General features: G+C 39.7%; 1 protein-coding gene across 1 annotated transcript; it reads right to left on the bottom strand.

The window, feature by feature from the left end:
• Positions 1-363: 363 nt before the first annotated feature.
• LOC149778318 (uncharacterized) lies at positions 364-8,977 on the bottom strand. Its single transcript, XM_089939130.1, has 4 exons — positions 8,185-8,977; positions 6,692-6,853; positions 4,158-4,283; positions 364-1,968 (listed from the first exon to the last, which is right to left on the bottom strand). The coding sequence occupies exons 1-4, from the start codon at positions 8,912-8,914 to the stop codon at positions 1,793-1,795; spliced, it is 1,194 nt and encodes a 397-aa protein (XP_089795256.1). The 5' UTR covers positions 8,915-8,977; the 3' UTR covers positions 364-1,792.
• Between the last annotated feature and the right edge of the window lie 7,532 nt (positions 8,978-16,509).

The raw sequence follows: 16,509 nt of genomic DNA, 5'->3' as shown, positions 1-16,509 counted from the left end.
ATGCTGCCACTCTAATTCAGCATTACAAAAATTAAATGACTTGTCACAAACTGCACGTCCTAGTGGTTAGAGCGTCGGCCTCGGATGCGGGAGGTCGTGGGTTCGATCCCCGGCCGAGTCATACCAAAGACTTACAAAAATGGTACTAACAGCTGCCTCGCTTGGCGCACAGCATTTAGAGGTTAGTGTTAAGACTGGTCGGCCCGGTTTCAGGATAATGTGACTGAGTGGGACATCATGCCACATGTCTGTTGTATGATGCCCCACTGCTAGACATCACTATAAACTGCCACACTGCAGGCATCGTAGAGATATGACTGAAAAATTGTTAAAAGCTACGTTAAAAATCCAAACCACACACACACACACACACACACAAACTGCACGTCAGTGTTTGACCATATTTGACAGAATGCACTGTAACAACTTTTACTAGATTCTGTTTCTAAATTTATAAGAGACTTTATGCAAGTATAGGAGAAACATCTTAACGAATTTGACACAAAGTATACAAGTACGAAGGGCTTTTATTTTATGTCAACGATGCCACTCCGCTATCAGATATATCTGAATATATTAAATAATCTTTAATATAATAATCTTAAATAATCTTTTATATATCTTTTTCTCAGCCCGCCATCCGGATATTTTCAGACTTTTTTTTTTAAAAGCGTCATATTAACTGATATTCGTCTGCCTACTGCTGTAGCTTTTGACTTATGTATATAGCTAGAACACAAATGAGCGATCACAGGCTGACTGGGACCTAGTCGTCGGTGTGAAAATAGCAGCTATTAGACTGCTGCTGAAAGTATCACACACACACACACACACACACCCACACACACACACACACACACTTAATGCAAATTGTCCCAGTTTCAATTAAATAAACCACTTTATGCATTGTTGTTGTTATGTGTGGCAATTATTTAATTTATTGCTGTCAGCATGAGAAAACAGTGGTCGATGATGAGCATTCCAGTAAGTGTGGCACATCTGCCCGCCTGAATTATTTCAGATGAATGTATACATTGTTAAATGAAACCAGTTTTTGAGTCCTCGATACACTGAGTCACTGTGGCAGTGATTAACGTTTCTTCTGGTTAAGTTTAAAATTGTATGGCAGTATGTATTTATGTGCTTCCATGGAGACAGGGCTGGATTTAGGCAGAAGCTAAACAAGCTACAGCTTAGAGCCTCACAGTCTGAAGGGGTCTCTCAAAATTTCAGATTTAATTTTTTTAATAGTATTATTATAATTCATATTTAAGTAATAATGTATCCCGGGATTGTTTGCATAATTGTGTATTAGTGTTATCTATGCAATATATTTTATACAAATGATATAATTTAGATTGTAATAATTAGCACAAAAAAACAATGTCAAGTTCAGTTGTTATGCCGCCTTATTCTGTTAACAATTACCAAATAGGGCCTATACAGCTTCCCATAGATTAGGGCCTCACCTTGTCTAAATCTGGCCCTTCTTGGATATGTTGTATAACTATGTTGTAAGGGTTCATCTGGCGATGATTCAGATTGCATGGCAGTATATATTTGTACGCTTGCTTGGAGATACTGTATAACAATGTTGTTCTCGACATACCGATTATGGCACTTTAACGTGCCTCACAAGATTTATTGTGCAGCCATATTGTACTCGAGACACTTGCTGTACCAGCAAAGTATCATGAATGTGCTTCCTTTGAAATATTGTACAACCATAGTGTGTTCTTTATGTTGCATTCGTATGGTTGTGAATATGGTAATTGCCAACAAATTATAGAATCTACTTCAGAGGCAAAGGGGGTGTAATGTTCTGTGAGAATTCTCCTGGCATATTTCCGTTTCCGGGCGGTTTATAATGAACTACAAGAATGTATCGGTTTTGACCTTGGACCTTTGCAATGCCAATCCCGATTTCGGTGGACGACTTCCAGATCATTTGTGTGAAGTTTCTGGTGCCTGAAAATGAACACACACTAATAGTTTTAACTATATCATTTGTCAATTCAAACGAAGTCAATAATGTACTGTATCTACCTTCGAAAAGATGCAGAAATCTGAAATCCTTATATATTGTGATATTGTAACTGAAGGAGCGTGTGTGTGTGTGTGTGTGTGTGTGTGTGTGTTTGTGTGTGTGTGTGTGATTTGGATTTTTAACGTTTCTTTAACAATTTTTTCAGTCATATCACTACTATGTCTGCAGTGTGCCAGTTTATAGTGATATAGCACTGAGGCCTCATGCCGCAGACATGTAGCATGATGTCACCCAGTCACATTATCCTGACACCAGGCCGACTAGTCCTAACATCATCCTCTTAATGCTGAGCCCATAGCGAGGTAACTGTAAGTACCATTTTTTAAATAAGCCTTTGGTATGCCTCGGCCGGGGTTCGAACCCAAGACTAACTGCATCCGAGGCGGACGGTCTAATCAATTAGGCCACCGGAGCGGTTTAACTGGAGGAGATTAGACGTAAACAAATATTTACAATCAGTTTTATTGAGCAAGTTCAGAAACACAGAGAAATTTAAATACACAAAGACATGAAAAATTAAACTTATTTGTATGCAGTTAGAAAATATATTCTTTTAGAGAGGGTTGGCGACGAAAGAAAAGCTGATTAAGTTAAGATGAAAGAAAAACCTATTAAAGGAATTTTCCTTTTACACTCTTTCATAATCGTGTTTTCCTTCATTACATCGTCATTATTTTGTACCATATATAACCTATACTCAAGAAAAGTTGCAGATGAATGCATCTTAAAGAAAGAAACTCAGCATACACAAAGTTATTTTAGCCTAATTTACTCTCTGAAGTGATTCTCTTTTTAATTTTCAGCGATCCATTCATTATACTCTCAATATGTTGGACCCTATTTCAGCAAGAATCGTGCAAGATTCGTATGTGAATGCATCGGAAGTAGGGTAAGTCGATCCTAACATAATTAGGTCACTGGGATCTAACTGTCGGGCTTGAGAGACCTTTATATTTTCAGCTATCTGTTGGTTAACTCCCATGTAGCTTGGTCGCTATTTCAGTTACATTCTTGACAATTGGCATGTAAATGCATAGCAAGGATGGTAACTTAGTCATACCAAAATTGTCACCATGACCAACTTTACGCGCTTGAACAATTTGCATTTTCAGCTTTTAATTCGTTACAGGAAAGCCCTAAATTTTTTTACCCATTTCACTTACAATTTTACAAAGGTATCCGGAGGCATCTGGACAAAAATAACTGAACCATACTAAAACTAGATAACGGTCATCTCATTTGGGTCATGAGTTTCTTTTGTATTTTGAGCTACCTGTTCATTACACCCTCAATATCTTATTAATTATTCCACAAGCACTCAAAATCCGTGTTTGAATATATCTCAAGGACACTAGCTCTAACATATCGAAACAAGTTCATATTGATTTCACACTCTATTGACGTTTGTATATTTAACTATCTGTTTATTCTTCATGTAATAGCTGGGAGCTTAATTAGACATACACTTATGGACATTGATACGTGAATGAATTTTTGTTAGAGGAACTCATTGATACAAAAAATAGGGCATAGTGATATAATTTTCATGCACGAATGAAGTTTATAATTTCAACGGGCAGTTCGTCCCTACCCCAGTATCTTATATCATATTTGACATACTTGCATAAAAGATGGCATGTTGAGGCATCTCAAGGAGATTAACACCGTTATACCAAAACCTGCAATGCCAGTATATCCTTATTTTCATGCTTTAGTGATTTTGTTGACTTTTTCAGTTATGTATTTTCTTACATCCCCCAGATGTTTCTTACATCCCCCAGATGTTTAGCCCTATTACGTATCGCCTAATCGAACTTTATTGTCATCTTACACTGATGAAACTTTGTATGCTGGTCTATCTCACTGAGTACTAAAATAATGTTTCTCCGCATTCATGGTGGATTAAATGGTTACTATGGCTTGCAACCAGCGGCTAAAGACTACAAATCCCTTCCAGACCAGCCTGGATTGGCTGAGGTGATTATCTCTAAGCAGGGGACTCGCACTGCTGCCATCCCAGTGTGCACATTGTCCGTACTCTAAACGTGCCCTTGTTGGCACGTGGATTCGTGTTTGAGAATAGACACCATATACGTTTTCAAAATCTCACCTCTTTGCCATTTTGGAGTGCTAAAGTTGAAACGCTTTCCCTCTTCGTACCACTGACTGCAGACTTCAAACCCGGATAAATTCGTCTCGTCTGGAATGTGAATAGTGACCACATTCTCTCCCCTGTCTACAATGATTTGGACATTGCAAGTTGTGATGATATTGCAGATCTATCAAACATGTTTATTGTGACAAATAATACTGGACCAAATGTAATTAGGACAGCTTCTAAACTTGACAGTTAATATTCATACGAATACGCAAAATATAAGCTCACATAAATCGCATAAGCCATTTTTCTTAAATATTTGTTTTGTTTGTTTTTAACGTAGGACTTGGCATGAAACATTACGTAAGCCAGAATCCACTAAGGATATAATTACATTTTTGTTTCGTGGAAATAATCTGTGTCTCGCACCACACACATTTGCTCTAGCTGAATTATATGTCTACACGTGCATAAACAGTTCAATTTGGTACTTGGGACATGTGCTGAGTTCTTCTCTCTTTTCCGCATGATTCCATGTTTTGTTGTCATTGATATTTACATTTGGAGAGAACCCCGGTGTATCATGGAATATGTGCGGACCTTTTAATAGCGGAGAATCAACATCCCATAATGGAATAGTCGTAATTGAGATTAGATCAGCATACAATGGGTTCATTTGCATATCATATCTTGCAGAACATCTCAGTATAAATATAATGAATTTTTGTCATGTTAAAACAATTGCCTTCAAACATATACACGTGGAAATCTTTGACGTAAATAATACAGCCAAGTGTAAAATTTAAAACAGTTCTTATTGTTCTTTTGTGAAACCGTTTGAACGTACTTCTTCGTGATCCCACTATTTTAGATGAAAACAATCAAGACACCTTGTAGAATTTAAGATGGACGATTATGCATTCAGTATCTCATATACAAGGGAACTGTTAAATGAATATAATATACAATCTCTTTTCACAGATCGAATCATTATTCACCATATTCATGATACAAAAATAAGATTGCTTACTTGAACAAGAAATAGCGGTCCCAGTTCGTTCACTTTCAGCAGGATTTCAGATGTACAGTCTGTACTCGCTTCTAAGTAGAGTCAAACTGCAAACAACAACGATCCTGGTATGTCGTAGCATTATGCGTCTGCAGATCAGGGTCTGTCCTGTTTTATTATACTTATTATTATGAACAAATTACACAGACCAAGTCATGATGGCGCATTATGCTATCTGGATCTGTGCATATTGCAGTTGGTCTCGTCTTATAAGCGGGTATATACGGTACATTGACTCTCCATCTTTAATGCCTCTAATATAGCAGTGCTTACAATAACACTTTTTAAAACATAAAATCAATATATTCATATTGTTTATTGTAGAACAAACAACCATTTAGCTAGTTGATATTGTAAATGACTGCATAGACTAATTTTGTGATATTAAAAGGTATTGAGGTGAACGATTTGCAATAATCCTGAGTGAAGCAAATATTGAATCAAACATATATTTTCTCTTTCCTATGTTTTCATACTGACAGATACTATTTTAATTTAAGTATGTTGAATTATTTCAGAAAATTAAAGTCTCCTTGCTATTTTGTCCTTACTGTAGTACAGATCATAAGGTCATGTAAGCGTTCAGAACTGACTATTTCAGCAAAGAGTGTTGTTCATAATAACTTTATTACACAGACCTTTAAATGGTAATTATTCACTTCATTTGGATCCTCATAATTCATATTCCTTTGGAAGGTCATTATTTACACGATCCTAGATATACATGCGGCAGAATCAATATTAAATTACTTGGACATTTTTGGACCAGGTCAAACAAAAGGTGTGACTCAGTACAAACAGGATTGAATGTCCTGCGCTTATGATGTCAAAATGAAAGCGGTGCGTGTTGAAAACAAATTTGAACTCCCTTGCTATTTGTTATGATAGGCACAACGTCATATATTCTTGACCCAGTTTAGTACATTGCTACTATTGTCTACTTCAATAGCGATCAATAATTTTCGTCTAAAAGTTTTTTTGATGATATTTAAAGTGCAGAGCATTCAACAGTCGTGATTAAACAGATTTTGGTTAAACTATTTTAGTATTATGTTTTTGATCAGTAAGTCATATTTAATTTAACTTGAATAAATGTGCATACATGATCACATTGACATACTCTTTAACTGGAACCATTTCACAATCAAAGTTGACTTATTTCATGCATGGCAAGAGCGTTCCTCCACGACGCTCTTGTTATGTCACCCAGATGTTCACAATTTCACACAGAATTTAATGTCTACATATAATACTTTATCTGATGTGCACACTTTCGTCCAGGAGTCAAAACGTTTGAACAGAAACATAAGATAGTGTTATATATTTTAAAAAATATTACTGACCTATTTTATTTTTAAAAAACCAAAATATGTCTTATATTTTGTTTGTTTATTTATTTTTTTATTTTACTTGTGAAAGACATCTAGTAGGATCCTAACCAAGTCATGGAAGAATAATATGCAGGTACTATCATTACCTGTTAATTCGCTGTAAAGTGGGTATCCTTTGCATGCGAGGTCGTTGGCCCATTCCTGCGCATGCCTTGTAAGATCATCCGCTAGAAAGAGTTCTTTGCAGTTGTGAAATCTTCTGTAACAGTTGTGTGCAAGGAAGACCTCTTGCCGGAATGCTTGAAATTCTGCAAAAGTGATTGACGAATTATCATATGCAAGATGTTACATTCACTTTTCGCAGATTTTTGTATGCAGAGACTTTGCTGCGATTTTTGCGGTATTGTTATGCGTGGCCTCAAGATAAGTTTTTCCTCAATGTTAGTAATATTAATTTTTTCGTCGCAAAAATGATCCTTAAAGCATTAAAAAAGTTAGAGCGTTTATTCCTGTTATCAGAAAATGTAAGTCTATATTGTTATTACATATTTGATTTGAATTGCACGAGGTGAACATAAACTTCTACCTTCTTGCACAATTTGAGGTTCCATGTGCAAAAGTCCAGAGACTTTGCGATACAAAATATTAGCAGTAGAACGTACAAAAAGTGGGAACAAGAACCTCTGTGTTGCCTGCCTGTCTGCGTACCAAACCAGCTGACAATTTGATACACGTTACGTCTTGAGCTTTCCTCAACAGACAAAGCTTTAAAATGAAATGTAATCTGTGTATTAATAGTATCACACAAACATTCAGTCACTGCATCAGCCGCATTAGACTGCTCCGGTGGCCTAGTGGTCAGAGCGTCCACCTCGGATGCGGGAGGTCGCTGGTTCGGACCCCTGCCGTGTCATACCAAATTATTACAAAAATGGTACTAACAGCTTCCTCGCTTGTAGCTCAACATTAAAAGTTAGTGTTAGGACAAGTCGGCCTGGTGACTGGGTGGGATGATGCTATATGTATGCTGCATGATGCCCTTGCGCTAGACATCACTAAAAACTGTCATACTGCTGACATCGTAGCGATACGACTAAAATTGTTTTAAAGCTACGTTGAAAATCCAAATTGCACGCATCAGCCAAGTATCAAATTCAAAGTATGACGTTGTGTTTATGGTTTACCGTATAACGTTCTGTAAAATAAAGCCAGTTGATAAAATACAAATGATTTATATACGTGTAAAATATTTTAGCTTCATTATCGTATTTTTATAGATATTATTTGGTAGGAACGGCCTTAAACTTAGGACTGTGGTATGAGATTACTCTTCGTAAGTTGGAACGGTGCGGATACTTAACAATATTGAGGAAAGTATCCAATAGTGGATGCAGACGACTTCAAAATTAGGCGCTATAATCTGCTATAGACCCATATTTGGGTTTGCGTAAGCAGAAGAGTCTATCATTTTAAAGCGAAATAACTTGGTAAGAAAAAAAATGGTTTTGAACACAAAAACATTTAGTCATGTCAGACCCTATCCTCCCACACAAATTACTTTTGATTCCTTGACAGAGTTCATTTCCGTACAAACAAGCGCATGTAATGTTAAATATCTGATGTATATATATATACTTACTGCTGATTCTAGATTTAAATTTTTCCTCTTGCTCTTTCTCTGACCCAGGAAGGTACCAACCGTTTGTCATATATTGTTTCAGCTCAGCTTTCCAGTCGTCGTTTAAATCACCCAACAACAATTGTAAATTCAGCAGCGCGTCCAACTCGTTCTCAGATACTGATTGATGTGAAAATGCCAGATCACATTTGGAGTGCAGCACTTCTTCAGACGCCGAAGTTTTCTTTAATCTGCCTCTTTTACTTAATCCTGGTTGTCTTACATCACTTTGACCAGAATTCATGTTATCCCAGTCTAAATGCAGCGAACTTTTCCGGTGTTCATCCAACGCATCTAAGCTTGATGCTTTTCGGAACTGATTTGAGTTTGATGGCACAGACCATGGAGTTCCGACCTTTCTATCCAGTCGTAAATTATCAGGAATTAAGTTATTGAAATTAGTTGCATTATAACTCTTTCTGCACTTGAATATTATCCATTTTTCTAATGCAGTAACTCTTGCCTTCACGTCGTTTATGTCACATTGAACGGAGTCGTTGACCCTATTCACGTTTTTCTCCAAATCTCGTGTGATTTTAATATGTTCAGAAAGAAGATTATCTTGCAGAAGGTCCAGGGAAGAACTGATGCGTTTTAGCTGCCTCTGTGCTCTTAGAGAGGAGGAGTGAACAGGACTCCACGATAACGCTTTCTTCTCCCTGTCTCGACACGGGCGGGTATTTCTCTGCATACTGTAATTACAGCATCTTGGATAGAAAACGGCTCAGTTGGAAAATTTTCTTTTAACAAAGTCGCATAGATCTCGTTCAGTAAATCCCTAGACCACTTGCAAATATAAAACATGAGGTTACATATGTTATTACCTTGTATCATAGATAAATCGATACAGAGTTGGATGGATAGATGGATAGATATTGCTATTCACATGTGCTGAAAATTGAAGAATGTATGTATGTATGTATGTTTGTATGTTTGTTTGTTTGTATGTATACATTATTGACTATATAATGCTAAGAAAATGTGAGCTTCACTTAGAAATACACACCAAAATAGCCGATTCGGACTTATCTGTAGCGAAATCACACTGTGTAGGCAGTGGTGTACAAAGGGTAAATAGTGTCAGTGGCGACGATGAAGGCCGAAGGGGCTTTGGCGCCCCAGGACCTCTGGCGCCCGGGGTCAACCGACCTTTCCCTCTCCCCCCCCCCACTCCCCGGCTTGTACGCTACTGTTTGCAGGAATGTATGAGTGCATATATATATATGTATGTATATATATATATATATATATATATATATATATATATATATATATATATATATATATATACTGTTATTCCTTCTGACTTTTTCTTTTAGCTAGATATATAGAAAGACAGTGTAACTGTTTGTTTTATCAATATGACTTGGACTACAGTACCTATTCGACAGTGTCAAAATTAGTACTGTTTTATTTTTGTTAATTAAAGACGTGTTTTAATAATATTGTTGAATTTCTGTATGTGATCCATGTATTAAGCTATTCTGCATATTGTTTTGTTAAACATAAAATTGTTAATGCATAGTATATTTTTCTCGTATCACCTACATCGCATTACACAATTGTTCTTTTGGAACACTTCTTATTATGCGAAGAGTTAACAAGACTTCTTTCCTAAACGAGAGAGAGAGAGAGAGAGAGAAAGAGAGAGAGAGAGTCTCTGTCTTACCCTAATGTATGTTTTTATCGGTCAGGTATTTTCCTACTCACTGAAAGTATTGCACATATTGACAGCCCCATTGTTTAACTTTCCAATCTAAAACGGCATCTGAGCTACGGAGTTCTGATAATACTTATGTATGAACACAAAACAATATTTTATGTACAAATAGACCTGAACACGGCCTTTTTGTGTTACAATAAGAAATAAGTCACATCCTTACACTAGATCCACCGTGTGGTTAGAAATGCAGATATCGATCTAAATTCTCAATTTCTTTCTCATTGTCCTAATTGAAATGGCTTGCAATCTCGACTACACATTTCATTAATTTTGAATAATGGACTAGTTGTGTACTGTAGTAAAGCAGAACAATATCACCAAAGAAAGTATTCGTTTGTCCAAGCGAAAATCTACATTTAAATACCGACAACTGGAAATATGTTAACAATGTAAGTGGTTTCATACCAAGTCGAAGAATTTCTTCAAGGTAACGCGTAAAAATTATTTATTTGGCTGCTTGCCTCCCCCCTTTCTCTATTAGCTCTCTATGTATGTATGTATGTATGCATGTATGTATGTATGTATGTATGTATGTATGTATGTATGTATGTATGTATGTATGTATGTATGTATATATGTATGTATGTATGTTGTTCGGTTCCAAGGTGCACCATATGTATTAGTGGATTGCGGCGGTTGCCGGCCAGCTATGGTTCGAAATAGCAGGGAAGGCAGATCTTTTCAGTCATGGTTGGCCATCTGCCTAGAAGAGGGAAACTCCGATATAAAACCTACGGCCTGCGGACCTCGCTGGCACCGTCCAGGTTTGCTGGGCCATGCGCAGGCACGAAGGAACTGTCTACTGTTTACGTTCGACTCTATCAAGCCCTGCAGCGATGGGAAAGGAGCGAAAACGACAGGTGAAAGATGTCACTGGAAACCGCAGTCCCAATCCTGCATGCAGGCGACTCAGGCCTTTGGTCGTCTGGTGTTGATTCGGAGACGACACCATCACCCAGCAGCAGCCTGAGTGACCAAGCAGCCTTCTTTAGGGCCAGCACTGCTTGCTCCGCATGGTGAGGGGCCTAGAAAAGGTGGCCTAACCAAAGCTCGTCTCCTTACCCCTCCCCCCCCCAAAATGGCCTGTCGCAGCCAACGGGCATCTTCCAACGCGGTCGAAACTTAACAGAAAAAAACAAGGCATGCCCCACCTGATTCACATCGTGACAAAAGACTAAAACTGGCTTGTTGGAACATCAGAACAATTCTAGACTCAACCGACAGCAACAGAGCAGAACGACGCTCTGCCTTAATCGTACACGAATTCTCTCGACTTGCTGTTGACATTTCTGCACTTAGCGAAGTCCGCCTTTCAGAGGAGGGAAGTTTGAGAGTACTCGGCGCTGGATACACCCTGTACTGGTCAGCAGAAAGACAGCCTGAAAACTACCTGGATGCATCCTAGATCAAAAGACTGGCGCCTAATCGATTACATCATAGTACGTCAGAGGGACTTAAAAGATGTCCTTCATACCAGAGTGATGCCCAGTGCAGAGTGCCACACAGACCATCGTCTTGTCCGATGCAAGTTCGACTTCCACTTCAAGCCCAGGCCCAAACAACAAGGGGGTACCCCGAAAAGGAAGCTCCAGATCAAAAACCTGTTGTCTGATGACGTCAAGACAGATTTTCAAGAGAGCCTGTAGTCTAGGCTTTAAGAATTTAATTGTCCGCCAGATCTACCTCCGGAAGAGATGTGGAATCACATCAAGGCTGCCATTCTGCAAACCTCAGAAGAAATCCTTGGATTCACCACTAAGACAAACAAAGACTGGTTTGACGAAAACAACCAAGAAATCCAAAAACTGCTTGCCAAAAAGAGATCAGCGTACCAAGACCATCTCGCACAACCATCCTGTCCACAGAAGAAAGCAGCCTTCCGCCTTATATGCAGCTCCCTCCAGTGCAGTCTCCGAGACATACAAAATGAATGGTGGACAAAGCTTGCAGAAAGAAAGATCACAGCTGTACGCTGACACTGGTGACTACAAGGGGATCTATGAAGATCTGAAATCAGTGTATGGTCCTTCCTTCCAAATACAGAGCCCCCTACGGAGTGCAGATGGCCAAGAGCTATTCACTGACAGGGAATCTACCCTGAACCGCTGGTCAGATCACTTCCACACCCTCTTCAGCACTAGCCGTACAGTCAAGGAGGCAGCTATTGATCGCATCCCACAACAGCCACCTAAGATGGAACTTGACGAGGCACCCACACTGCAAGAGATTGTAAAAGCCATAGAACAACTGAAGACAGGAAAGGCTGCAGGAAAAGATGGTATCCTACCAGAGATATGGAAGAGAGGAGGCCTAGCGTTGCACACCAAACGTCACGAGTTCTTCGTTTGCTGCTCAGAGCGAGGGAAACTTCCACAAGACTTCCGAGATGCAATCATCATCACCTTGTACAAAAACAAGGGGGAAAAGTCTGACTGCTCAAACTACCGTGGGATAACTCTGCTCTCCATTGCAGGCAAAATCCTTGCTAGAGTGTTGCTAAACCGGCTGGTGCCCACCATCGCAGAAGAACATGCTCCAGAGAGTCAATGTCGCTTCAGAGCCAATAGGGGCACAACTGACATGGTGTTCGTCCTGAGACAAATCTAGGAAAAATGCCCGAGAACAAAACAAAGGACTGTACATCACATTTGTGGACATGACGAAGGCATTTGATACGGTGAGCAGAACTGGACTTTGAAAAATCCTTGAAAAGCTCGGGTGTCCTCCAAAATTCCTTACCATGGTCATCCAATTACATGAAGACCTGCTTGGTCAGGTTAGAAACAATAACGACCTGTCACAGACCTTCCCCATTGCAAATGGTATGAAACAGGGTTGCGTTTTAGCCCTCACACGGTTCTCGATCTTCTTCAGCATGATGCTCCAAAAATCAGCAGAAGATCTTGATGACGAAAATGTCATCTATATCCGATTTCAGACTGATGGCAACCTCTTCAACTTAAGGCGACTTCATGCCCACACCAAGACCTTGGAAAAACTGATTAGAGAACTTCTCTCGCAGACGACGACACCCTTGCTGCCCACACGGAAGCTGCCTTACAGCGCGTAAATCCTGCTTTGCAGAAGCTTGCCATCTCTTTGGTCTTGAGGTCAACCTAAAGAAAACTGAGGTACTTCACCAGCCTGCTCCCAACGAAGAGTATCGACCACCAAGCATCTTCACTGATCAGACAGAGATGAACGTAGTCCACCAGTTCACCTACCTGGGCTGTGTGATATCCTCTGATGTCAAGATTGACAAAGAAATAGACAACAGACAGGCTAAGGCAAACAGCGGCTTCGGCAGACTCTATAAACGAGTCTGGCACAACGCAAGTCTCAAGAGAGATACAAAGATCAGCGTCTACGCAGCTGTCGTACTGACGACCATCCTATATGGAGCCGAATCCTGGGTCACCTACAGCCGCCACCTCCGCCTCCTTGAACGCTTCCATCAGCGCTGCCTCCGCACCATCCTCAACACCCACTGGAGTGACGTCGTCACCAACACTGAAGTCCTCAAACAAGCAGGGATCACCAGCGTTGAGGCCACGCTCATGAAGATACACCTTCGCTTGGCAGAGCACGTGTCCAGGATGGAGGATCATCGCTTGCGAAAGATCGCACTGTATGGTGAGCTGTCAACTGGCCACCGTCATAGAGGGGCACCTCGAAAGAGATATAAAGACACAAGCTGCTGACCGTGAAAGCTGGCGACGTACACCAGGCCGCTGACACTTTTGAACAAAACAGACTGGCCATTTTGGAGGAAAAACGATGGCGAAGAAAAAACCGGGAACCATCGTCAGCACCCAACACAACCTCGACATTCCCCTGCAGCCTCTGCGGACGGACGTGCCTGTCACGTATAGGGCTCGTCAGCCACCAGCGCGGGTGCAATAGACATGGACATACCCCATCCTAATCTTCGCAAGCGAAGGCAAGCCAACATGTATGTATGTATGTATGTATGTATGCATGTATGTATATGTGTGTGTATGTGTGTGTGTGATTTAGATTGATAACGTAGCTTTAAGAAATGTTCTGTCATATCGCTACGATGTCTGCAGGGTGGCAGTTTATAGCGATGTCGAGTACACTGCATCGTTCCGCAGACATGTAGACATCCCAGTCACATTATCCTGACACCAGGCATACCAGTCCTAACACTAACCTCTTAATGCTGAGCACCAAGCGAGGCAGCTGTTAAAAACATTTTGACGAATATTTCGTATTTCTCGGCCGGGGTTTGAACCCGCGAAACGCTCTAACCACTAGGCCAACGGAGCGGTCACATATATACGTGAGCCACTGATTACTGTTGAAATATGAGAAAACCAATGGTGGCATTAAGTCCCATGAGAATGCCAGATATTATCATATACTACAAACTGGACAAAGACAAAATTGCTAAATATATATTCAAATCAAATTGACATGCTTTACCCGTTTGAAAACGGAAACAAGTGGCTGTGTTGTCACAGTTTTTGAAGGGGAACGTATTGTCCATATAATGAAGTATGGCAACTCGCAATCCTATTGAATACCTTGCGTATTTTTTTAAAAAAAGTTTGAAAGGAAAAGCTTGGAGGGGTGGGGCATACAATAGTTAATGTTACTGCGAAATGAAGGTGGTAGGTCTCATGCCCATAAAAACAATATGGTATTAAATATATGGGGAGATTGCGGGATGTACGGGGACTAACAATAGCCTATATGTTTGCATTATGGGGCACTTTAGGAACAAGGGGAAGTCCGATGTTAAATTTTTCCTAAGGGTTTAACATGTGACGACATTACTGAAAATAAACGTACTGTACTATCACACAACGGCATGACTACATATGTAGACTACACACTATACCCCACACACAAACACAGACATACTATATTATAACAGTGGGGTAAGGAGTTTATAACTTAGTTGTCATCACAAACATAGACAAAAACATAGAAATATAAACAACATATATTACTTGGCAAATAATTAGTATCTCTAGATCTGGGTGGCCGTTGAGTTTTATGCCACAATCTACCCATTAGGGGTTGCACTTCCCATGTCTGGCACCGCAGGCTGCATATTACCGAAGCCAAGATGGTTTAGTGGAGACCACAACCCTAACACTGGGCTAGTTTACCTCCTTCCCACAGTCTGTATTCTACTCCTCCTCATCAGACATCCAATATATATCGCCCAGCTGACGCATTTCTCCTGCACAATCATCAAAGTTTGGTTAAGGCGCTTGAACTGCCTTTTTCTCTTCTGGTGCTCCATTTCCATCTTTTTATCCGTCAAGGCCTCTTTAACGTTTTATGTTTCTTCTTCTATAAACTCTCTGATGAAACTATCATCTCCCACTTTAAGAACCTATTGATGGTATCTTCCCAGTTCATTCACCGACCCATATGTTCTGCTCTCTCCGTCAAACTGATCCTTTACATCTAACTCGTGACATTGCAATGTTCTGCCATTCATCTTTTACACAGGATCAACGATGAACGGCACAACTTTTGGTTCGTTCGTTCATATGAATCAGAGTTGTGTTCACCCATTCTGGCATGTACGACTGTTTACAGCTAGCAAAACAAGTTACTTATTTTCTTAACCTGTGGTATGCAAATTATTGCATCCACCCGTCACATTAATGTAAGCAAATTGTACAACTTAATTAATCGTCAGCTGGTAAAGGAGCCACGCACCTGACGAACCACAGCACCTTGTTATGTAGCATATAACATAGAAGGATATCGAGATACGCACTCGTCGATAATTAGGAATCTACATTCCGTAAGGGGGCACGGGCCGAAAAACACTTTTTAATTTTATAAAAGAAACATTTTGTTTGAACAAGAATTAGGAGATGCTCGGGTGTTCCTTATCCCAGAGTCCGTGATCTCTCTCTTTGGTCCTGCAGATTTGTTTTATATAATTAAACGTAATTATATTCGCACAAAGACAATATAAAAATTGTCCAGTGTAAATAATGAATAAAATTTTAATTAGTCGAACTAGAGGTATGAAACGCTGTTACTTCTCCTTAGCTAAGATTTCCCACATGTAGAGAATGCCAACCGGAAATGACGATAATTTATCTCACAAGAGGAGGTACGTGCTTCTTGTTGCCAGCCGACCACAAAAAACTATAAACTATAGATAGAGAACATTTAGATGAATCTATTGAAAATGAATTTACTGTTCAGCCTTATATCAATCTGCGTGTATATCGATGCGTGTTCGATGTGTGTTCAGCATTATACCGACTGATTCTACAGACTTGTATACCTATAAATGAAAAACGTCCCAGAGTATTACCTCATATTTCTTTTTTTAAACCCTTTTGAGTTCATATTGGTTATAATAAAGCTAAAAAAGAGAGTTTGATCAAAGTCTACATTATGTCGTTACTACTTTCTTCCTCCTCTTCTCTGCCGTCATTTGGAGGCCCCGAGTGGCCGAGTGGTCTAAAGCGCTTTTTGTTACGGATCACTGCCATATCATCTCTGTCTGCGTGGGTTCGAGTCTCGGATTCGGGTAATGTGAGTATGTGAGAAAGCTTGCCAGT

This window comes from Sinohyriopsis cumingii, chromosome 17, assembly GCF_028554795.1.
Source record: "Sinohyriopsis cumingii isolate HCF-2022 chromosome 17, ASM2855479v2, whole genome shotgun sequence".
NCBI lineage: Eukaryota > Metazoa > Mollusca > Bivalvia > Unionida > Unionidae > Sinohyriopsis > Sinohyriopsis cumingii.
This window is presented reverse-complemented; position numbering and strand designations above follow the sequence as displayed.